At 39.2% G+C, this 24091-nt stretch overlaps 2 protein-coding genes across 4 annotated transcripts; both read left to right on the top strand.

Moving 5' to 3' along the window:
• Positions 1-1668: 1668 nt before the first annotated feature.
• On the top strand, positions 1669-9789 carry LOC134665814 (guanine nucleotide-binding protein-like 3 homolog). Of its 3 annotated transcripts, none has more exons than XM_063522801.1 (9): positions 1669-1806; positions 2155-2444; positions 3744-3930; positions 4110-4334; positions 5075-5258; positions 5427-5649; positions 6449-6556; positions 8269-8433; positions 9427-9789. In XM_063522801.1, the coding sequence occupies exons 1-9, from the start codon at positions 1788-1790 to the stop codon at positions 9760-9762; spliced, it is 1737 nt and encodes a 578-aa protein (XP_063378871.1). In that variant the 5' UTR covers positions 1669-1787; the 3' UTR covers positions 9763-9789. The 3 variants fall into 3 exon arrangements, with proteins under 3 accessions (XP_063378871.1, XP_063378870.1, XP_063378872.1); XM_063522800.1 differs by having other exon boundaries at positions 2155-2448; positions 3748-3930; XM_063522802.1 differs by lacking the exon at positions 9427-9789 and adding an exon at positions 8848-8925 and having other exon boundaries at positions 2155-2448; positions 3748-3930; positions 8269-8388.
• A 4250-nt stretch (positions 9790-14039) lies between these two features.
• On the top strand, positions 14040-21876 carry LOC134665813 (calreticulin). Its single transcript, XM_063522799.1, has 7 exons — positions 14040-14194; positions 14344-14448; positions 14650-14885; positions 18730-18927; positions 19469-19678; positions 20070-20408; positions 21426-21876. Exons 1-7 carry the CDS (start codon positions 14107-14109, stop codon positions 21444-21446), a joined length of 1197 nt encoding a protein of 398 aa, XP_063378869.1. The 5' UTR covers positions 14040-14106; the 3' UTR covers positions 21447-21876.
• The last annotated feature ends 2215 nt before the right edge of the window (positions 21877-24091 follow it).

The following is a 24091-nucleotide window of genomic DNA, read 5'->3' as shown; positions in this document are numbered from 1 at the left end:
ATGCTATCAAAGTCATTGCAGAATTTTCTTGGTCTAACTCTATTCATTCACCAGTCAAGTTAACATGTAGATACAGGGTCATCCAAAAAACCAACTAAAAACGCGAGCGCGAAATTTTTTGTTGACAATATCGCAAGGCCGGGTACCAATCTTCTCCTGGGCTGGGCCTAAAAGTCCGAAGTACCCCAGTGAGGCGAACTTTCATGCGAAGTCAAAGCCGTGCTTCAGGCTCCAGGATAAGTAGTTAGCACAGACTCCAACCAATGTCCATTGTATTAAAAAGCGACACCGCAGGCCGAGCATGGCGCAGCGAGGCCAAAGGCTAAGCTGACGTAGAGGACATGTGGAACACAAACCAATAGTAAATTGAGGTAAAATCACTCATTCGTTCCGATACAATTAGACAGTGTGCGCGTTATAGGTATTGACAGCCTCTTAAGACTGCGTCGACGGTCCAGTGGCGCCCTCATTAGTGAAATTGTGTTTTATAATAAACCAATTAATTTCTGTACCTATACATGAATCAGTCGGTGGACTCCACCGACAAGAGGATACCTCTTAAATTGAAGAAGAAGAGACATGAATCAGTATAATATGTATGTTGTCCTACTTATTCCCCAACTTTTGGTCTTATTCCGAAGTACCATTTCGTAACGTATTCCCCAACTTTTGGTCTTATTCCGAAGTACCATTTCGTAAGTTTCGGCTCGGCCGAAAGGTTCGGCTGTTTTTTGGCCGAAACCGAAACTACAGCCGAAACATGATTTTTTGGCCGAAACTGGCCGAAACCGAAACCGAAACCGAACCTTCGGTCGGACACTAGATTTTATGGATATTTTGTACGATAGACGAGTGTAAGACCTAATGTTTCTTGGAGAAATGTGGAGAAATGTTATCATTAACATTAACTGTGCATCGACTAGTAGAATAAAATTGCGAGTTTTTATTTTTTGGAATTTTTAGTCGGTTCGAGTCCCGGGCGAGGCAAGCGAGTTTTAGAAAATCTTTGAATACAGTTTTGTTTCTTTTTAAAAATAAAGGAATGTCTCCTTTAAGTAAAATGAGCCAGCTTAAGGTTTAAGGTAGTTTCCCTCCAGAGCCCGACTTATCTTTCCACCCTGTATATATATACATCATGTAAACAATGGTGTCAAGAAATTTGTTGGTATACTGACTTTGGAAGTGGAACCATTATAATCTGGGGGTCTACCGCGAAAACCGAAATTCGCAAATAGCGGGGATCTTTCTCTTTTACTCCAATGAAGGCGTAATTAGAGTGACAGAGAAAGATGCCCGCAATTAGCGAACTTCGATTTTCGCGGTTATAGCCCTGGATTTTAACATCATTATTGCCTAAATCGTAAAAAAATCGTGTTTAACATTGTAATAATAAAGTGAATATACTTTTATATTCATGTTATAAATGACCTAGCCTAAGAAGAAAAATAAATAAATAATGACAAAGTGAATATGTATTTTTATGTTTTTTATGTGTTTTTGTATTTTACTTTTATATTCATGTTATATATATCACAACAAAATTAAGAAAAATAAATAAAAAGATAGTGAATGTTTTTAGATATCAAAATGTACACACTCATAACAGTAGTCGAAAAATACACTTCAGAATTGTCAAGTGTTCGTTCGGTGTGTGACACTGACAGCTCACATGCTTTCTTTTAGCAAAATGTCAGTTGCCGAATGGAATAAATAAAAAATATTCCTCAGTATTTAACTACTTTTATTAAGTTATTAAGTAATAAGCAAATCAGTACTCGTATATAATAATGGCAAAGTTCAAATTGAGTAAGTAGCAGCAGTAAATTTATAATAAATCCTATTTCATTCATATTTCATGTGTTTGATTCTTTTAAAATTCAATAACTATTTCACTTTTAACATGACTACAAAATCATCTTTTGGGGCTTTGTTAATACACTCGTAAAATCGTTCATTTATTGTAGAATATTATGAATTATGGTCTAAGGCAGCCTAATAAATTTTAATGCTGAAGTTATAGGTTAGCTTGCACAGTATGCAATTTGTAATTTATTTCTACAATACCCCTTAGATTGTGTAATTCTGATTTAATTTAGAGAGTAAAAAATATAATGTTCAATACAGAATATCATTAATATTGCAATAATGTTACAGAAAAGCCTTCCAAAAGGCAACCAGCCCGCCTGCGCTACAAAATAGAGAAAAAAGTAAAAGACCACAATAGGAAACTGAAAAAGGAGGCAAAGAAGAGCAACAAATCCAAGAAGGCTAAACCTGTTCAGATTCCAAATGTGTGCCCGTTCAAGGAAGATATCTTGAAAGAAGTTGAAGCTGTGAAGAAACACAAAGAAGAAGAGAGGCAGAAGAGGAAAGAGTTGGCAAAGCTGGAGAAACAAAAGAAAATGGAGGAAAAACAAAACAGCAAAGTCAGCATGAATTCTTTGGTGAGTATTTTTTGCCAGAAGATGGAACTCTTTGGAGGTTAATAGTAAGTGTATCTAAAAACCGGCCAAGTGCGACTCGGACTTGTGCACGAAGAGTTCCGTACCATTACGCAAAAAACGGCAAAAAAATCATTTTTGTTGTATGGGAGCCCCACTTAAATATTTATTTTATTTTGTTTTTAGTATTTGTTGTTATAGCGGCAACAAAAATACATAACCTGTGAACATTTCAACTGTCAAGCTATCACAGTTCATGAGATACAGCCTGTTGTCAGACAGACGGACAGTGGAGTCTTAGTAATAGGGTGCCGTTTTTACCCTTTGGGTACGGAACCCTAAAAATGATGTTGTTGACTGAAACCATCTGAAATCAGACATTGCCTTTTGATAATGTAAACACAAAACAATAATCAAATCAAATTCTTTATTGTGCACCATTATAGTTAATAATACAGAGGAAAAAATATATATTTACAACACTTGATAACAATAGGCACTCTTATTGCTAAAAAACTATCTTTTCCTACTATAACTTTAAATTACAATAGAATAAAATGCAACCCTGTAATGGCTGTAACCACTATATGACTTGTATTGTATTGTAGCTCGGGCGATTTTCCGCAACTCGACGTCTTGCGCCTATTTTGCGTGATAGGGGGTGGGCTAGTCTTGCCAGCCCAGCTCCTCGAGGAATCCTATCAAACCTTTGATGTTGAGTAGGACCTCGGGGAGGTCACTCGGGGATCCGAGATGTTTTGCCCTGTATGGGGCCAATCCGCTGCATTCCAACACCACGTGAGAGGCTGTTTCTTCTTCCTCCATGCATCCACGGCATAGGGGACTGTCTGTGACACCTGTTATAAAAAGATGTTTGTTAAAAAGTCCATGACCTGTTATGACACTGGTTACCATACTCAGTCGAACCTTTCCTAGTTGAAGGAGCGCCCTTGTGAGCTTACCGTTCATGCTAGGCATGGCCTGCTTGGCCTGTCTGCATCCAGTTTGGTTTAGCCAGTGTTCTGTGTGTAGTTTCCCTGTACGTGCCAGCAGCATTGAGCGTACCTTACTAAACGGTATCGGGAGGATCGGTTCCGGGCCTATCGCCCCCGCACCCGATCCTTGTCTGGCGAGCTCGTCCGCGGCGTCGTTACCTCGGGATCCACTGTGTCCTTTGATCCATTGTAAGGTGATCTATTGTTCTGACATACCTCCATTAGTCGTTCGTGGCACTATATGACTTATTTTAGTTATATTTTTTCCATGTTACTTTAACAATTTGTAATAAATTTCTTTCCACAGGTAGCTAATGCCGAAGCCCGTGGCAAAGTCCATGATGCATTCAAAGGTGGTGAAGAAAATGATGATGTGGAGTTTGGCAAGGACAGAAAACAAGAGAACTCACTTAAGACCTATTATAGAGAGTTCAAGAAGGTTATATCAGAGGCCGAGGTCATTTTGGAAGTGGTTGATGCACGAGACCCTTTGGGTAAGTTACACCAATTATTGTAACTGGCCTTCATGCAAAATATTTTTTTTTTATTAAAATCAGCTGAAGGAGGTATTGCGGGCAGAGGTTGTCCCTATAATTATCGATAAAGTCATTATTTTTTTTAAAGACAGTAGTCTCGAATAATTTTTGATTTAATTTATTCACATTTTATCCAGGAACCCGCTGCACACAAGTAGAAGAGGCAGTCAGAGACGCCGGCAAACGTCTAGTCCTAGTCCTCAACAAGGCAGACTTAGTGCCCCGCACCAATCTGTCTGCTTGGCTCAAGTATCTCCGCCGCTCGGCGCCCGCCGTGCCCTTTAAGGCTTCCACACAGGACCAGCAGCATAATCTGGGGAGGAGGAAAATGAAACATATTGTTAAAGAGAAGGAGATGAAAGGTAATTTGGTTTACTTTTATCAGTTGAGTGATTTTGATGAGACTTTGCCCTTAAGACGAAAGTGGACTACTTTTTCTTTTTCCTCGCGTTATCCCGGCATTTTGCCACGGCTCATGGGAGCCTGGGGTCCGCTTGACAATCCCATGATTTGACGTAGGCACTAGTTTTTACGAAAGCGACTGCCATGTGACCTTCCAACCCAGAGGGGAAACTAGGCATTATTGGGATTAGTCCGGTTTCCGCACTATGTTTTCCTTCACCGAAAAGCAACTGGTAAATATCAAATGATATTTCGCACATAAGTTCCGAAAAACTCATGGGTACGAGCCGGGGTTTGAACCCGCGACCTCCAGATTGAAAGTTGCACACTCTTACCGTTAGGCCATCAGCGCTTAAGACTAAAGTGGAGTATCCGCGCGAAATCGTCTTGTCATACAAACATAGTTCTCATTTTTCTCTTGAAAATATTTTGACATAATACTAATATTTTCTATAATGTCAATATCCAGAGAGGAAAAAGGGGACTATGTTTGTACGGAGAAACTTTTTGAAGTTTCCATGAAAAAAAAAATGCAATTTGGCAATTAGACTAGAGATTAGCGAGAATCGAATATTTTTTCCAGGCGTGTCTTTTTAGGGTTATGGCCAAAGCTTGCCGGTTTTCAGTCAGAAATAAACCAAGTCGGGTTAGTCTTCGGCTTTCTGAATTCTTCTAAATATATTAAATTTTTATTTCACAGGAGGAGCGTGTGTCGGCGCAGAGTTGCTAATGAGCCTCCTGGGCAACTACTGCCGCAACAAGGGCATCAAGACTTCCATCACAGTTGGCGTGGTCGGGCTGCCCAACGTTGGGAAAAGCTCCATCATCAACAGTCTGAACCGCTCCAAGGCATGCAATGTGGGCAGTACTCCTGGAGTCACCAAGTAAGTAATTTTTTGTTTTGCAGTTTATCATAAGGGTATAAAGATGTTATACCCTTATGCACTAAATAAATTAATTAGGTATACCTTTACGTATCATTTCAGGTACGTATTTCAACATACAGTAAATCTCCTAATTATGTAATGGCTAAATAAAATCATCTTTCACAGGCAAATGCAGACCGTCCAACTAGACTCCAAGATCAAGATCCTCGACAGCCCGGGCATAGTGTTCACCGCCGGAGCGGAGAGTGACTCCTCCGTGGCGCTCAAGAACGCCATCCGAGTGGGCAGCCTTAAAGATCCCGTGACCCCGGCGACTGCCATACTTCAGCGTGCTAACAAAGCTACCCTTGTTGATCTGTATATGATACCAGAGTTCAGCACGCCCCAAGTAAGGATATTTATAGGTAGCATAGAGATGCGGCTCTACCACCAATGTTACAACAGCCTCTAGCCACCCATACGGCAAACCTTGCCAAGCAAAATTAAATTTGATATTGTCAACACAAAGTTCAAATTAGAATGGAAGAGGTGACCTTTTTATAGGTCTTTGGGCGGTTGGAGCATAGAAGCCTTTTCTTACCAACATGCATTTTACACATTAACCTTTACGCCGCCAATGACTTGATATATAGTCACTACATTTCGTGCCCCACACTAAGCCACGACATCATATGTTATCCGTATTGTTTACGTGCAATTTTTGATATGGCGTTGATGACTTTATTCCTTCATTGACGTGGTGGCGAAAAGGTTAAACACTTTCAGTTCCAAGCTTGGAAATGTATGGTATCTATGCTTTTGTCGGACATTTAATAAATATAATAATGTGCACCATTTAGCGCCACTTGCACCATTCTACTAATCTGGGGTTAACCAGTTAAAGCTAAAGTCCCCATGGTTACCAGTACAATGTGACACAGGGTTAACGGTTTAACTGCTTTACCCCAGGTTAGTGGAATGGTACAAGTGGTCCTTACTTTATTAAATGGCGACAGTGGTTGTTTCCGACAAAATATGTACGAATTCCTTACTTTTGCCAATTATCAAGTAATTAATACTGTTTTTTTTTTTATTATGACTGTTTATTTCACACAATATTAAGGAAGCTTACAAACAACTCTTAGTAGATTTTGATTGAGTTGAATTTCATTTGAATGTTCTAATATTGAGATGGGTGATATTCGCAGGAATTCTTCGCGTCGGTGGCGTCACGCATGGGCCGCTACAAGAAGGGCGGCGTGCCCGACCAGGACGCCGCCGCCAGGATCCTGCTCAACGACTGGAATACTGGCAAGGTATGACCGTTGTATCACTTTTTAGGGTTCCACTACCTTCCATATAGTTATGCCATGTACAACGTACAACCGTATATGTCGCAGGCATTTTGTAAGAATCCGTCGTTTACAAACGGCGTCGGCATTTTACAAACGTTTCGCCGTTTGCAAATTGCCGAAGGCAAATTGTTAGTGCGCTCAATACCGTCAACGTCAAATGTGACTGTATTTGAAATAAATTATTTTACACCATGCATGAAATAAAGCACCAGAAGATTAATAGAGAAACATAGACAGCAGTAGTTTTTAGACACAATTTATATTTTAAATCCGTATAAAACTATAAAGAGTAGGTAATTTTATTGTGACGTCACATGTTAGTGTTTCATATAAATTCCATAGTAGCAAAATCGTTTTAGTTGTCAAGCGGACCCCAGGCTCTCATGAGCCGTGGCGAAATGCCGGGATAACGCGAGGAAGAAGTAGCAAAATCGTTTTGACAGCTCGAAAAATGAAACTGATTTGACTAGTAGTCAAATACCCTAATGTTATGCCATTTAGAGTTCTTGGTAAATTGGAAATCCTATAGCGTAAGTATTGAACAACCAATTTATCTAGCACCCTAAATACTTAGCTAAGGGTGGTATTCCACCTGTCCAATTCCTTTGTCCAGTGTCATTGGCTCACTCTCTCATTAAAGCAAAATGTGAGACGCAATACACATTGTACAAAGAAATTGGATAGGTGGAATACCACCCTAACATAATTGGCTACTTTCCTACTAGTCAAATCAGTTTCTTTTTTAGAACTGTCAAAACGATTTGCTAATATATACTGGGTCAAGCAAATCTTGTCAGTAGCAAACGGCGGCAAATTTGAAAAATCGCGGGTTAGCAACACTGTGTTCTAATAATTCGAAAATCGCGTGTCATCTGTGTTTTATCTGTGGAATGTGGATCGCGAATGACAGCCATCATCTTGTTTGTTTACAAATGGTTTACAATGTTTACATTCTGAATCGATTCTATTTCAAGAGATATTTCTGCTGTGTCACCATTAAATACCAATATATTAAATAAGACTGTGCTTAATTAAAGCTAAGGTGCCTACAATGCCTACAGTGCCAACTGAGAAATCTAATAAAATATGAAAATCCAGTATGCCATCTACCTGCTGAAGCAATGATTTTATTCATACATTCTTGTTTAACGGCATAGTCCACTTACAATTTTATTTTGAGATCTTCAAATTAGTTAATCATTTTTATCAACATCACACACCGCTTTTAAATTGTCCGTCCATACGTATTAATAACAATTTCAAACATTTTCAATAGAGAATCCGCGAATGACAATTTGAATTGACGTACGTGACAAGGCGCGCTCAGCGGAAAAAAAAGTTTTGTTTCGATGTACATTGTACATTGCTGCTTTTCTTAGCGCAATACTACTCTTTGAGTGTTGCCCTACTTTAGTTTGCTTTACATTGCTACTGACAAGATTTGCTTGACGCACTATAGAATTTATATGAAAACTTGTGTAGTGACGTCACAGTCAACTCACCTACTTTTTATACTTCCATCCTATTTATTAATTATAAATTATGTTTAAAAATAAGTGCTATCTATGTTTTTGTAATAATTATCTGGTGGTTTATTTCGTGCACAGTGTGAAATAATTTATTTTAAGTATAGGAAACTACCCAATTATCTATGATACCTACCCTTCCTCCAGGTCCGCTACTACACCGAGCCTCCAGAGACTATGGACTCGGAAATCCACGTGGACGCCAAAATCGTATCAGCGGCCGGCGAGGAGTTTGACATCAACGCCTTTGAAGCCATGGAGACTGAGGTCATGGACGCTCTCAACGATGGAAACACTACTGAGGCTATTAAGGTAAATTGGACCCCATTATGTTAACATAAAGTATAGAATTACATGCGTTCAAGTCAGTCATTCTGTGACTACCAGTTCAGACCAGTGGGACAGCGCGAACTGAAAAGAACGGTGTATGTGTTGAAAAAAAGTTTAGAATAGGATGCGTTCGACATCAATAGGTACCTTCGAATCCATGTAGCTTGAAGTCATGGACGGTCTCAACGATGGAAACACTACTGAGGCTATTAAGGTAAATTCAACCCTATTGTATGTATGTTGTATGTAAAGCATAGAATTATATCCGTTCAGTCGTTATGTGCGATCAGTTCTGACCAGTGGGACTGTGCGAGCTGAAAAGGACTGTGTGTATGTTGGAATAAAGTTTAGAATCCTGAGTTCGGCATCAACGCTTTCCAAGCTATGAAGACCGAGGTCATGGATGCGCTCAACGATGGAAACACTACTGAAGGTATTAACATTGTACATATTATGTAAAGTTTAAGAATAGGATGAGTTCGATATAAGCGCCTTCAAAGCAATGGACGCTGAAGTTATGGACGCACTCAACGATGGAAACACTATTGTCAAACATTGCTGTATTGTTAGTTCACACTATTGGGACTTTGCGAACTGAAAAACACTGTCTTTATATCGGAATAAGAATAGGATGAGTTTGATGTCAACGCTTATAAAACCATGGAGATTTAGCAATAGACTCGCTATAGAATTTAGTAAGGCATATTCACACACAACAGTGATAATCCTGCAAAATAAAAATTATTATTATAAGAATCATAAGGTTTCTATGGGTTGTATTCCACCTATCCAATTTCTTTGCCCAATGTGCCTTGCGCCTCACGTTTTGCTTTAATAAGAGAGTGAGAGGCAATGACATTGGACAGGTGGAACCCTTGCATCTTAACAATGATCTAAGCAGACATATATAAAACACTTATAATAGGTGTTTTAAGATTAGTAGTTTAGTAGTCAATTAATTCTTATTTTCCACAGATCACCAGCACTGGCCCAGTCAAAGCGCTAGACGAAATGCAAGTCGACGAGGACGAATCGAGTCTACTTCCTAAGACCCTCAACATAAGGTCCAAATTGAACAAAGACCATTCCGAAGCTAAGCGTGCCAAGGTCGACCCCGAAATGCTCCTAGAGGGCAACACCAAGCTGAACAAATTAAGAAAACAACAGTTTAAGAAAGATAAAAAGAAACACGCGAGGAATGAAAAGGTGGCAGTGAATTTAGCGGGCGTACTGGAAAATGTCACCTTGACGTCTTTTAAAAATACGAGTAAAAAGGACGAGTATAACTTTAAAGAGGACTTTGCTATGTAATTACTTCGAATAAAAGTTGTATTCAAATTACGCATTTTTAACTTCTTTACCCTTTCTTGGGAGAAATAGATGGACAAAAATATAATTTGAAAATAAAAATCATGATTAGATTATATTTCTTTCAAAGTCAATTTCAACCGACACATTGAAAATAATTAATTCCATAACGAATTATCGTAGGCGACATGTGAAGAAATATTAGTCTTATTATTTGTTCTAGTCAATGGCGAAACAAATCGAATTATACACAGTAAGTTTACATATTTATTCCATGAAATCGCATGGCATTTATTACCCACAAGCTAAGTAATAATAAGATATTTCGGTTTGACATAATGATTGGAAGTTATAATGTAATGATTGTCAGATTACCATTAGTCATAATTCTGAAACCGTTAACTTTTCAGGATTTTCGTAGGGTTATCCTATAGATACGTTAGGTTAGTTTAGGTTTGTTTCATGGCAATCCTAAAAAGTTTCTGAGCGTTTCTGAGAAAAACCAAATTATGACTAACGAAAATGTGGACAAACAATACATTATGACTTAAAACTCTATGTGAAACAATAGAGACCCGATATTTCGACTGGCATGAATATTTTGCTCTAGTAAAGGTACAATTCCCGGAAAAAGAGGGCAAGGTCGCCCACGTACGGTCAGCCAAGAAAGTGGTTTACCACTTTTCGACTCTATTATCTGATTGATAGAGTCGAAAAGTGGTAGACCACTTTCTTGGCTGACCGTACCACCTCAAAAAAAATCAAAATTATTTATTTGGTATCTAGGTGGATTTATACAATAATTTATGATGGATACCTCCTGTTAAGTATAGCAATACTTGTGTTAGGAGGTACCGCTCCTTCCAAACGGAGTGTTTCAGGTTTAATATCAGATACATATTATTTTAATTGGTACATAGTTGTTATTTTTTGGAACCACCTGGAGGCGCACAGTGGAAAAAGAGGCGGCATCAGTTGGCCTCGGCTGGGCGGAGCTGAAGGAGGCCGCGCTGGACCGCGAAGAATGGAAATCCTTTCTGAGAGTCCCTGGTGAGGGATAACAGGATATCATCATCATCATCAAAGGTGCAATATTTTATGCAGTTTATTACACGTGCCACGTGCGGGTTTAAGTCGATCCGCCCGATTAGGTTGGGTTTTGGTGGGTCTAAACCTGTTTTCGATTAAAAAAAGCGACTTTTAATAAAAGAGCTAATTAATACCAAAATATGCGGTTTTCCTCCACTATCTAAGTCCCCATATATATCGTCGGGTGAGGGTGACAAGCAAAAGTCTCTAAGTACTATCAAAAAATTAAAGTAACAATGCACTTTATTACGCTTGTAACACGGTTTATTGTCCAATAATTTCAATGGTGTTAGTTAGTGACTTTTGCTTGTCACCCGACGATATTATTATACATGCTTCTGTCCGCGATTTCGTCTTCGTAAAATGTTTTTATCTGTGATAAACAAAACAACTATCCTTCCCCGAGAATTAAACTATATCGATATCAAATTTTCTCTTAATGTGTGTATTGTGGCAAGCGAATAAATGGTTTACATCTGTCTATCTATCTAAATACTTATTTAGCCAGGCGTGGCTCACTCCGCGATTTCTTCGTTTTGCTACAGGTAGCTAAAAATACATCTGATCGACCCCAATTTTGGGGTTTGCCATAAGCCGCGCGTGGCGCTGTCGCCACCTAGCGGCCATATCTGTGCTGATCGTAACAGACGCGTTTTGTTAGAGTGAGTCTTCTGTACCTAGTACTATTATTTTATTCTGTGGTTTAGCTGTTTAAGCGTGACGAGGTAACAACAAGGTACTTTCGCATTATTAATATTAAGTAGGTACTGTAGGTAGTGTAGATAGGTATGCCCATCATTAAATCAGCCAAAAGACCGCTCACTGCTGGACAAATCTACAACTCATTCCTACCTAAACAGGGGCCAATTACATCAAATGGCCAATTATTGGGTTTACCCTACTCAGAGAAAATTTCATTATTTTAGCCTTTGTGACTGTATAAAGACAATTTTTTGGTATCGTCTTGGGTCGTCCCATTCGTTTTTCGTCAAGTTCTTAAATTAGTCCTATTCTGCTTTCGTCACTCATTCTACATTCGTCACAATCGTCGGTGGCTTTCAATGTAGAATGAGTGACGAAAGCAGAATAGGACTAGTTTTAAGAACTTGACGAAAAACGAATGGGACGACCCAAGACGATACCAATTTTTTGACCCAATGTTAATTGTTTTTTTTTACTACAACAACAATATGTACCTACTCTGAGTAATGAATTGTTGTTAACGTGCAGGCGTTAAATGATAACGATTGGATGCTTATCAGCGAATAAATTATAACAGCCACGATAGTGTTGGCACGACACGTTTGAACAGTTGTTAAAAGTATGCTTTCAGTCTGGCCAATGGGGATAGACCGAATCATTCTATATATATGATAAATAACTAATGTAATGAAGTAATAAAATTAAAATTTGATATTCAACTACGTAGGTTACCTATAGCTACCTCTAGAGATGAAACTTGAAAATATTTATTTTAGAGTACCTACCTGTACCTTCAAGCACAGAATAAATAATAGTACTAGGTACAGAAGACTCACTCCCTAACAAAACGCGTCTGTTACGATCAGCACAGATATGGCAGCTAGGTGGCGACAGCGCCAAGCGCGGCTTATGGCAAACCCCAAAATTGGGGCCGAATGGATGCACTTTTAGCTACCTGTAGCAAAGCGACGAAATCGCGGAGTGAGCCACGCCTGCTTTAAGTGAATAGGTACTGGTACTGTAGGTAGGTAAATAATAAGTAGAATAGAAGGTACCTACCTATTGGAGTTAGGTATAATTTCGAATAAAGTCGGAGCAGGCCGCGTAGCCAAGATGCCGATCGCTTACGCTCCGTAGCGATCGAAACGCAACTGTCACTGTCGCACTAATATAGAAGAGTGATAGAGAGACATAATGCTTTTCGTTGTCGAAGCGATAGCGATTGTAACCTTGGCTAGGCCGACAGCTGTAAACATTTAGAACAACGCATGTGTACCTACCTAAAAAATTTTTTTAATTGGGGATCCATAAAACAATTACAATTATTGGATTGGAAAGTACCTACCTATAGGACATGCATAGTGTAGGTATGTACCTAATAGTTAATAACCCACACCTTAAAATATCCAGTAGCATTTAGGTAGGTAAGTATATTAAGCTCAATCGAAGGAGTAAAAGTAGTTATGACGATACTATACCCATGCCCAACTACTTTTACTTATGTCACTTTACATTCGTACTCGTGTGGCAGGCATGGTTTCTGATATATGATTATGATAATCTTCGTAATCCATTCGTAATTGCATTACACGTAGGGTTGCCAGATGGTCGGGATTTGGCGGGATTCTCCCGATTTTTAGCATGTGTTCCCGATTCCCGACAAAGTATAAACTGTCCCGAAAAACAGCTTCACGTTATAAAACAATAATTTCAAGTTCCGAACTGTCGTCGAGCTGACGTAGTGCCAATAATGTAAAATATCGTTGTGTTTAATACAATTACTTTAATTTGAATGTATTTTTTTTCCCGACTTAAGTCCCAAAATCCCGAAAAATTGATATTGTTTCCCGATAATAGCGGCTTTCGATCTGGCAACCCTAATTACACGCCATTAGGGTCTTTCGAACCTTTTCTTACTCATGTGTTATTATATCTTTGTCTCTTTCTAATGCCATGTGCATCGCCGATTGGCGAGCGTAGATTAGCCTTGTACAGTTTTAGAGCCGTTGTCGTTTTTATAGTTTCTCAAAGTTTAGCTTTCTTGTTAGTAATACAGGTCGCATTGCAAACACATCTTTAAATACATGCTATTTATTAGGATACATACAATAAAAAAAAATGAATTATTTACGCAACGACTATAAAAATTAATATAAAATAAGGTTCATACCAATTTGTACTTTCCCGCAATTTCCGCCAATTTATGAAGCAGTGTGTTCAGTTCCTATTCGCTACTCGTCATCCAATAGCACGCTTCCATCTGTCTGGCGTAGTATAATGTCATTTTCGGCGTTATTGAGTTTGCCTCTCTATCGCACTTATACACAAACACAAATTACAAAAGTAGTCTCTCTCTTTTTGAGGCATCGTCACTGGGAGGTACAGACACTATATCATATTGCCGTCTCGTTTAGCTTCAAGGAATTTGAATTGGCGTGGTTGAATCGGTTGTCCGTGTCGTGTCAATCCGGTTGATATTACAAAACAGAGGTTCGACGACTTTTCATTTTATTCGTGGCCAGTCCTTTGCCGGTGCGGGTGGTATAGTGAATCAAAATGAAGTCTTTAGTATTAGCGTTTGTCAGTTTTCTGGCAATTTATTCTGTAAATTGTGAGGTGTATTATGAAGAAACGTTTCCAAATGGTAAGTGAATCTATTTTTATATAAAAATTCGATAATTTGGTAGAGACGCGCCGGTGCCGCGTGTGCTTACGTCTATCGATTGTCTGCGGGTCCCGTCGCCGGTTATTTTAGGGAAATAGGTGTTAATTCGCTGTGTTTTCTCGTTGCAGACAAGTGGGAGTCAGAATGGATATATAGTGAGCACCCTGGCAAGGAATTCGGCAAGTTTAAGTTAACTGCTGGAAAGTTCTACAATGACGCGGAGGCCGACAAAGGTAAGCATTTTTTACTTGGTTCAATCGCTTGAATATCAGGAACTGTTCTTATTTACTCATTAAACCAATCTAATTGTTAACCAAGCTGGTTTAGATAATCTATAATTTCCTCCCACTTTCGTTCTTTTCCAATTAAAGTGTCCGCCCATGTACCTAGGTGCCAAGTTGGCTACATACTTATGCGTTCTTGGTACTCTACAGGTCTGCAAACGTCAGAAGATGCCCGTTTCTACGCCTTGTCCAAGAAGTTCAAGCCATTCTCGAACAAGGACAAGCCCCTGGTGGTTCAGTTCTCGGTCAAGCATGAACAGGACATTGACTGCGGAGGTGGTTACCTGAAGGTGTTTGACTGCAAGCTGGATCAGAAGGACATGCATGGCGAGAGCCCCTACGAGATTATGTTTGGCCCTGACATCTGCGGTCCCGGTACCAAGAAGGTATGTGTTACTAGCTCAAATTTTCTAATATCTTAAACAGGGATTCCCAGTTTGCGTGATACAAATTTAGTCCTGGGAGCGTTCCCTAATTCTATTCATAATATATCAATCATCTACAGAGAATAATATACAGCTTGTGTAAAAAGAGGACTGTTATTCTATAAATTTGTAATCACATAAGAATAACAAAATAATATGGACCAAATATGCAAACTAGGACCCACCACCATCATATTGAAAGCATCTAGATCAGTGGTGGGCAAAGTAAAATTTTGGCTACAATTCTGGCCCCCTACTTCAATTTCCTAAACTTTCTGGTCCCTCATGAAGAAAGTTTGCCCACCACTGATCTAGATTGAAACAGAACAATGTGATCAATTCATCATACCAAAAAAATCTAAGAAAATGTAAGTCTTTTACTCTGTTTCAACTACTTTTAGTAAGTCCTTTGCTAGAACTATAATAGATGGTAAATACTAAATAATCACTCACCCTTTTTCTGATAAACTTTAGCTACTTAATTGAATACTTGTTTATAAGTACCTAGTACATTTCTGATAGGCAGTTAAAGTTTATTAAAACTTTTTTCAATATTTTCAACTAACGTAGAAAAAATAGCCTATATTATACGTTCCGCTGCTGGGCACAGGCTTTCTCTCAAGCATGAGAGGGTTTTGGGCTATAGTACCCACGCTGGCCCAATGTGGGTTGGGGACTTCACATACACCTTTGAATTTCTTTGTGGACGTATGCAGGATTGCTCACAACTAAGTATATTTCCTTTTGTTGCCGCCAAAATGCTACAAAATGACCAATGTGCTAATATCAATACATTATTATTTTATGATATAGGTAACTTAATTGCCCTCAGTTTTGTATAGTTATAGGGTATTATACTAGTGACCTTCGAATATACCATGTATGTCATTAATAGGTCATTAATGACATACATAGATGTTTGATCATGAATACATGATCATTACCATCTGTTCAAATATTAATGAGCAAACTATTCTTTTTGACATATATTAATGTATTTTTAAAACTGAATAACTTTCATTTTAGTACTTTTCTTTGCTATCACAATTAAAAGTAACTTAAACTAGAGATAACATAAAAAGTGAAAGTGTAAATGATTAAATAAAAAACTTGAGGAATTAAGTTTATTTATTGCCTAATAAATAATTGAAAGTAATTTAATAAATAGAATATTAGTTAATTGATACCATTGATAAGCAATAACATTATGGATATATTAAAATTGTTTTAAATATCATTACTGAACTATCATCAGTAATGATTTTGTTGATAACATAAGGTTTCATTATATATTATAGAGAACTATAAGTAAATGTAAACCTAAACTAACTTATACCAAGCCTACTAACTATCTAGAACAACCCACCCCGCATCGTTCCCGGCGAAAAGGTGCCCATCACGCTAGCAGCGTTTCCGCGTTGAATCGCGATAGACAACCTCTGCGCTAGGGAGCAACCTCTGCGCGCACGACCGGGAGCGGAGGTCGAGACCCCTCTGCTGCAGGCGACGCCCAGAAAAGTTTTCGCCTCTAGGTTTAATTTGATTCTTTAAAGTTTATGATATTGCTCATGATACCTAAAGTATGAGAGACATCATTGTCTCTCAACTCCCTGACTCCCATCCCATATATTTAGGCGCAACGCAATTTCACTTTAAAAAAGCAGTTTGTATAATCGCGTAAGACAATTGCATTGTTCCTTGCGGCATCAATGCACAGGAAATTGCAACACGTCGGTTCGGTCCTAATTGTTCTCGTTAATCGAGCGAAACAACCTTATCACTACACTTTCCTAATATCACATATTTACGATAAATGCGTGACTGGACGTGACTACATTTGATTTCTATTTTAATTTTTCGGTTCGTTAATTGATTGGTTGAACTGACTATTTAACAATGAATCGTTTAGGTGAGACTTATTGAAACTAAGCTCAGGGAAGATCAGGGATGGTTGCAGTGATACATAGGCTTTGGAGCCTTATTTAGCCCATACTGAAAGTATTGTTTTGTATAATTTATTCCATAGTATAGAAAAAATGGTTCAAGGATTATTCAACAATAGTTTGCTGGCAACAATAGTTTGAGTTGAGAGATTACCGTTTGTGGAAATTCAAACCGAAATTGTAGCATGTTCTATTTTAGTGTTAAATTTGATTCTAAAGGCTCTAAGGCCTCAGATTTTGTATTGACGGCGAAGTACCATGAACTGCTATTTTTACTAAATGAATGAAAATGTGTATTACTAAAAATGTTAGTTAGGACTTCATGGTACTTCGCCATCGGTATACTATTTAACATTTATTTAGGACCTTCGCGTGACTGTGAACGGTATTATCAATTTATCACAATCGCTAGTAGTAGATATATGTTGTATTTATCTTCGAAGTCCGATATAGTTTTATGGTTTGCACTGTTGTCATGAATCGTTGATAAGGGAAACATTTTTCCTAAATAACAGAGTTATATGAATATGGTAATAACATTTATCGCACCTTGGAAACAGTAACATGTATTGCTTAAAAAAACCTAAAGCGATTACAATATTTTCATATTTTTTTATAGAATCACTGTCACTAACATGTATATGGTTAGCGAGATGTCTTTTTCAATCAACAATAATAGAATAGTTTTTTATTCGTAAATACACAGACAAAGACAAAAACATATATAGAAAAAAACATAGTGAAAAATAAAGTGTCACGAAATGGCCCCATCTCATCATGTTGTTGACGACTTCCAGCGCTGATCTTCCGATGAGACCATTATAGGCATGTTAGGCAAGATAAGCATGTTAACTTTAACACTTATGACAGTAACGCAGTTCGTTCACCCGCGTCGCCTGCTAACGGTACGCGACGTGAGCTAACCAAGTTGCCAAATACGTTTCATAGATTTCATCGACGCTTGATTCACACAGGTCAATGGCCAAAACAGCATCACTGTGAATTGGATTTTCTTTGTGAGAACACGTGCCAAAAAACTTTTAATTTAGTTACAATTTATGACCCAGTTTGGCAAAAACGAAGTCGAAGACGGTATTCGAAATAGCATAATTAATATTTAATCCCCGCATTCAACAATTTTGCTGACATTACCTATTTAAGAGGGTGATATTGATACGAAACAATAGAAAAAAACTTGAGTATCAAAGTGTTTATACAATAGCAATAGGAAATTACCATATTCGTGACTGGTCTATTTTAGTATAGATATGAATAATTTCACGGATGGCGTGTCATAGGTGCTGAATGTTAAACGTTACCAAATTATTGTTCCATTATGCAGTATATTATTCGGACACAGGGGCTTGAATTAAATAATCTTATAAAAAATTCTGTTTACTTCGAGAACTTATCAAATCGAAATCCGATTCGATTTACGAAACTCGAAAATTGTTATCTGCTTCTCTAGCGCAAGAATGTATAACAGGGATAGAGACTTTTCGATCGGTTCTGGTGCCATTGGTCAAATTCAAAGGTCTCACGCCACATCTCTCTGTAGTCGCTCCCTCATGACTGAGGATTGTGGTCATCGGTGGATGTGGATGCTCCACACCTGGTCTTTATGATCTGCCTCCAACGGTGCCTGTTCATCGCGTCTCTGACAACCGAGCAAAAGTTGGTTGAGGATGGGGCCCATGATGGACAGGATGATCGCTCCATTTTGTTGGAGATCGTCCTCGGCTTCGCTCACGCCACATACTTTATTAATATTACCAGTATGAAACACGTAAACTTATAATAAGGTCCAAACAAACCTACCCAAGCAAATATCGCCTTCATAATACATTCATCCCCTATTTCAGGTGCACGTGATCTTCAGCTACAAGGGCAAGAACCACCTGATCAAGAAGGACATCCGCTGCAAGGACGACGTGTACACCCACCTGTACACGCTGATCGTGAGGCCGGACAACACGTACGAGGTGCTCATCGACAATGAGAAGGTCGAGTCTGGGGACCTGGAGGCTGACTGGGACTTCCTGCCGCCTAAGAAGATCAAGGTACGGTATTTTCGATCAGACACCCTATCGTAGAGTCCCCATTCCAATAATGAGTCAAACATTTAAAAGACCTAGAGTCAAGCAAAAGAAAGCCGTTCGCGAAAATCGAAAAAGAAAATGCGCCTTTCTTTCGTTTTTTTATATTCTAGAGATAGAGAGGCGAATAGTCGAATGAATGAAGTGGATTGTGATAGGTTATACAGTTGCAGATTGTCTCCAATACACTTGATGATATAGGATGTAGTATTATTTGTAACTTCATGTGGATACACTGATGACAAATAAAAAAATTAAAGATCATGAATAGAGACAACAAGCGGTATCTAAACTCGGTCCGCAATATCTTCGTCCTATAAAATAAACAATTTAATTTACGTTGAGGCGTGAATCTTGCTACAAAAGCTTGATAAGCCTTGATTTTAATCTTGTTGTATTGGCAGTAATCAGCAATAACAATGTTGTATAGTCTATAAAAATATCTTTAGCCCATATTTGGTATTTTACTTCACAGTTTGTTAATTAACTCACATTGTTATCCTAGGATCCCGAAGCCAAGAAGCCCGAAGACTGGGACGACCGCGCCACCATCCCCGACCCCGAGGACAAGAAGCCTGATGACTGGGAGAAACCCGAGCACATCCCCGACCCGGACGCGGCCAAGCCCGACGACTGGGACGACGAGATGGACGGCGAGTGGGAGCCCCCCATGATCGACAACCCCGAGTACAAGGGCATCTGGGCACCCAAGCAGGTAGGCCGTAATTATTGGATTGTCGTTTAGTAAGCCAGGGTTACACATAAGTTTGAAGCCCCAAGACTGGGAGAAGCCTCAGAATTCTCTACCCGGACGTGGCCTACTCCAACTCACATTAGATAAGGACTGGAGTGGCCGCCGCTGTCGTTCACAACAGGTTCATTCAAGGGTATACACTTTGTTCGGCCGGCACTCGCACGTACGAGCAGTCCGCGCCCTTAGGCGTGATATTTAGCTTTTATCTCCAAAGTCTAACACAACAAAAGCCATTTACTCCACTGTCATAAACTATAAACGTTACCCACCTCAATGAGTGTTGTGGCAGACTATAAAAAACGTAATCTGAGTATGAGAGTCCTTTGCTAATTTGATTCTCAATCGTCCACAGATCGACAACCCCGCCTACAAGGGCCCCTGGATCCACCCCGAGATCGACAACCCGGAGTACACTCCCGACCCCAACCTGTACAAGCGCGACGAGCTCTGCACCGTCGGCCTCGACCTCTGGCAGGTCAAGAGCGGCACCATCTTCGACAACATTCTGTTCACGGACGACGTGGCACTGGCCAAGGAGCGTGGGGAGGCGATCAAGAAGACGCAAGAGGGAGAGAAGAAGATGAAGACTGAGCAGGACGAGGCGGAGAGAGCGAAGGAGAAGGCTGAGAGACCTGACGATGAGGAGGATGATGAGGACTTGGATGATGAGGCCGGTGAAGCGGCGCCTGTGGTAAGTGGCACTTCATTTTCCATAAAGTAAGACTAGACTAGTTTGAACACAGTAAGCCTCAAGTGCGAGGGGGATTAGGATTATAATGTATTTCTAATTACAACATAATCAGTGAAATTTTTAACAGTGTGACAAGTTGTCTAAAGTTGTAAACCTCTTACTTTTAAGCAGATTAAATAGTATAGTAATACGTAATACACGGGGTAAACGATTTTTTATCTTCAGAGACTTGTTTGATATGTTCTCGTATGTACATATCTACATTATATGATACTCAATTAAAATTGATGACTGTGGTAGCTTAAGGCTGCGAACCAGATATCTAATTCTGAGTTGAGTCATAGACTTGATACTTTCTCTTTTATGTAGATAGGTGACTGATAATCTTTTTATTTCATCACGACAATACTCAGTCATGCAAATGTTGTTTCGAAATTTGCCTGACGTGTAAATAATACGTAGGACAGTCGTATCGTTCTGAGTAATTGTTTATATTTGAAATATTTATATTTCTTTATCTTTAATTTGCTTTAAAAGACAAAGGATATGGTCCGATTTCACGTCTGAAGCTGAACAAATGTAACAAAGGATGTTGGCCTGTAGCCAATTTCAACACATAAATAAGTATATCGTGAAGATTAAACAAAGCCGAATTGTACTACGCAACTGGTGGACATAATACAATAAAAAAAGGATTTCAATCATTAGGGTGGTATTCCACCTGTCCGATTTCTTTGTGTGTTTGCATGTCACATTTTGCCTAGTGAGAGAGTGAGTTAAACCCAGTTAGCTCACAAATACAATTTATCAACTAGATTCACTTAAAATTGTGAGCGTGTGTCGCCTTTTACTTTTGATGAAAGAATAAAAATATTCTGCATTCCTATTTGTTATTAGCTTTCAAGTCTCTTTCAATTTTACTGATGGACAAAATCTTCAGCGACAAGCATTTCCGATTATTTTATTAGTTGGATTAATTTCCCACAATTTACCAGCGTAATTTTACTTTGTTCACAGGAGGAGCACGATGAGCTGTAAGCGTAGTGAATAGTGTAAAGACATTAGTACCGCCGGGTACACCCGTGAGTGAAACGTTCCAGCACGTGGGGCCCGCGCCCCGGTGCGCAGTGTGCGCGGGCCCTAACGTTCCTTAGCAACATATGTTAATGTGTGAAACTATCTGAACGCCACAAGTATCTATTTATTGCCTGCAACTTGTGTACATAAGTCACGCTCATTTTAAAGCACTGCAGACTTATCTGAGACGACGGCTGTCTGGTATAGTGTCGTCTCAGTAAGTTCGCAGCGTCGTCTTATTTACGACACTGTGTGTCGTCTGTGAGTGGTTTTACAACGGCGGCAGCCTAATTTTGTAAGTGTAAAGCCTATGTTGTAAAATAATCTCGAGTGATGTATGAGTTTTGTTATGTTGTGAAATGAGTCTGATTAAAAAAATAATATAAATTGATTTTGTGTTCTCACTTAAACCCTCGAGTCCCAGACATAGGCAACGTCAGACACCTACCGAGTCCCAGGGGTTTTTCACTTCTCATGTATTTATTTGGTTATAGTATGTATTTAATTGGTTACTGCAAGCACTACTTACAATTCTCTGTTTAATGGGACCGGCAGATTCATGTCTATATGTCATTCAGGCTATCCATAAGGAGGGGCCTTTCTTAATGTGCATAAGGATCATGGAAAGCCATATGTAAACGGCGTGTTGCGAGCATGTCTGTACGTTTCCAATACCTGCGGCGAGTGCTCGCCGCTGTCATAATTTAGGGCCCCCCACATCTAGCGTCTTTCGAGCGTCGGCGTCTACAACTGTATGGCCGCGCTCGACGCAACTGCGCAGCGACATCATTTTCCATAGCGCTGACCAGACGCCGACGCTCGAAAGACGCTAGATGTGGGGGCGGGGGGGGCCTTAACTGTCGATAATAGAGGTGTAGAGGTGACGTCAAGATGTCCGCTATTGGCCTAGGTGTCGAACACTAGGGCTTTTACCTTATAAATACCATTGCATGTTTGCATTCTCAACACAGTGACAGGATGATCAATTTCAACGCTATCATTTATTGGCCATTGGTTAGTGTTAACTGACAATGATTCAGTTTTTAAAGTTTTAAAGCTTGTTGCTTTTTATTACAATAGGATGTCAATTTTATACCTGGTAGCAATTGAGTAAAAAAAAACAAGATTAAAGCGTTAACAATATATTTCTTAATTCCCTTGCTTCATAAAACAATAGGTGCTTAAATCTATGATTTCGCTTTCCAGGACAGTCTCCTTAAAATAGTGAGACCAGTGTATCTGTAAAAGAAAAATAAAAACAGGACCTAAGAATTATGTTGAGACACATTTTGCTTAAGAAATACAATGAAAATATTCTAGTTCCCCCCGCAATGTAAAACAACACATAAGTTACGAGACACGAGCTTTATAAATTAACTGTCAACGCTTTATGGCAGTTACTATAAAAACCTCCTATGTCTTGCTGCTCGGTAAATTTTCAAATATTAAACTTCTTAATTAATGATTAAACGGATAAATTGTATATCTGGTTACATTACTTAATAAACAGCATATTAGCTTTAATACTTACTAAAATCCTTCCTGAGTTCTGAAACAAAGTAATAAAAATAGGTAAATCGTAGGTAAATTACCTAAATAAGTACGTAAGTTAGTTTTTGTACCCAATACGGTCATGTACATAGCAAGACATACAAAGAATGCCCATTCTGTAGGTACCCGAAAGGGGTCATCCATTAATTACGTCACACGAATTTCTAGGTTTTTTGACCCCTCCCCCCCTCCTTGTCACACTTGGTCACATTTAGCAAACCCCTACCCCCCTGGTGTGACGTCACATTTTTTTTCTACGATATCGCCAAATCGAATTAAGTAAGTACCTAAGTATTATTAATATTTTATCAAAATATTTTTGACGATATAAATATTAGTAATTTTATAACCCAAAACTGCTTAGGAAAGAAAATTAAACGAATAAAAACGATTATCGTTTTAAAAACTTGTTATTTAAATGTACAGCAAATAAAATAATTTAAATAAATTTTCGGTTACTGATGAAGTTAAAGTGACGTTTTTTTTTTTTTTTTTATTATGCATGGGTTTACTCATGGCCACAGACTAGCCGAGGCGCAGACGTGGCCTACGATGGAGCGAGCTCGCCCAGAAGGTGCCTGCTCACTCTTGACTTGAAGGTTGCCGGGTTATAAGAGCACGGAAATATAGACGCCGGCAAGGAACTCCATTCCTTGGCAGTGCGCATAAGGAAAGTAGAAGCAAAGCGCTTAGTGCGAATTGGCGGAATATCTACCAAGTAAGGATGGAAACCGGCCGTGCGTCTAAAAGTCCGATGGTAGAATGGGGACGGTGGAATGAGCTCGTGTAGCTCTTGGGCACACTCCCCGAAGTGCAACCTGTAGAATACCGACAGGCTGGCGACTTTCCGCCGATGGGCCAAAGTCTGAAGCTTAGCCGTTAGCTTCTTGTCGCCAATCATCCTCCTGGCTCTGCGCTCCACTGAGTCCAAAGCGGCGAGTTGGTATTTAGCTGAGCCATCCCACAGGTGGCTGCAATACTCCATACACGACCGGACTTGAGCTTTGTAAAGTGTTAGAAGCTGTCCAGGTGTGAAGTATCGCTTCACCTTATTT

This window comes from Cydia fagiglandana, chromosome 7 (genome assembly GCF_963556715.1).
Source record: "Cydia fagiglandana chromosome 7, ilCydFagi1.1, whole genome shotgun sequence".
Classification (NCBI taxonomy): domain Eukaryota; kingdom Metazoa; phylum Arthropoda; class Insecta; order Lepidoptera; family Tortricidae; genus Cydia; species Cydia fagiglandana.
The sequence above is the reverse complement of the archived record's forward strand: the minus strand, read 5'-3'. Positions and strand labels throughout refer to the sequence as shown.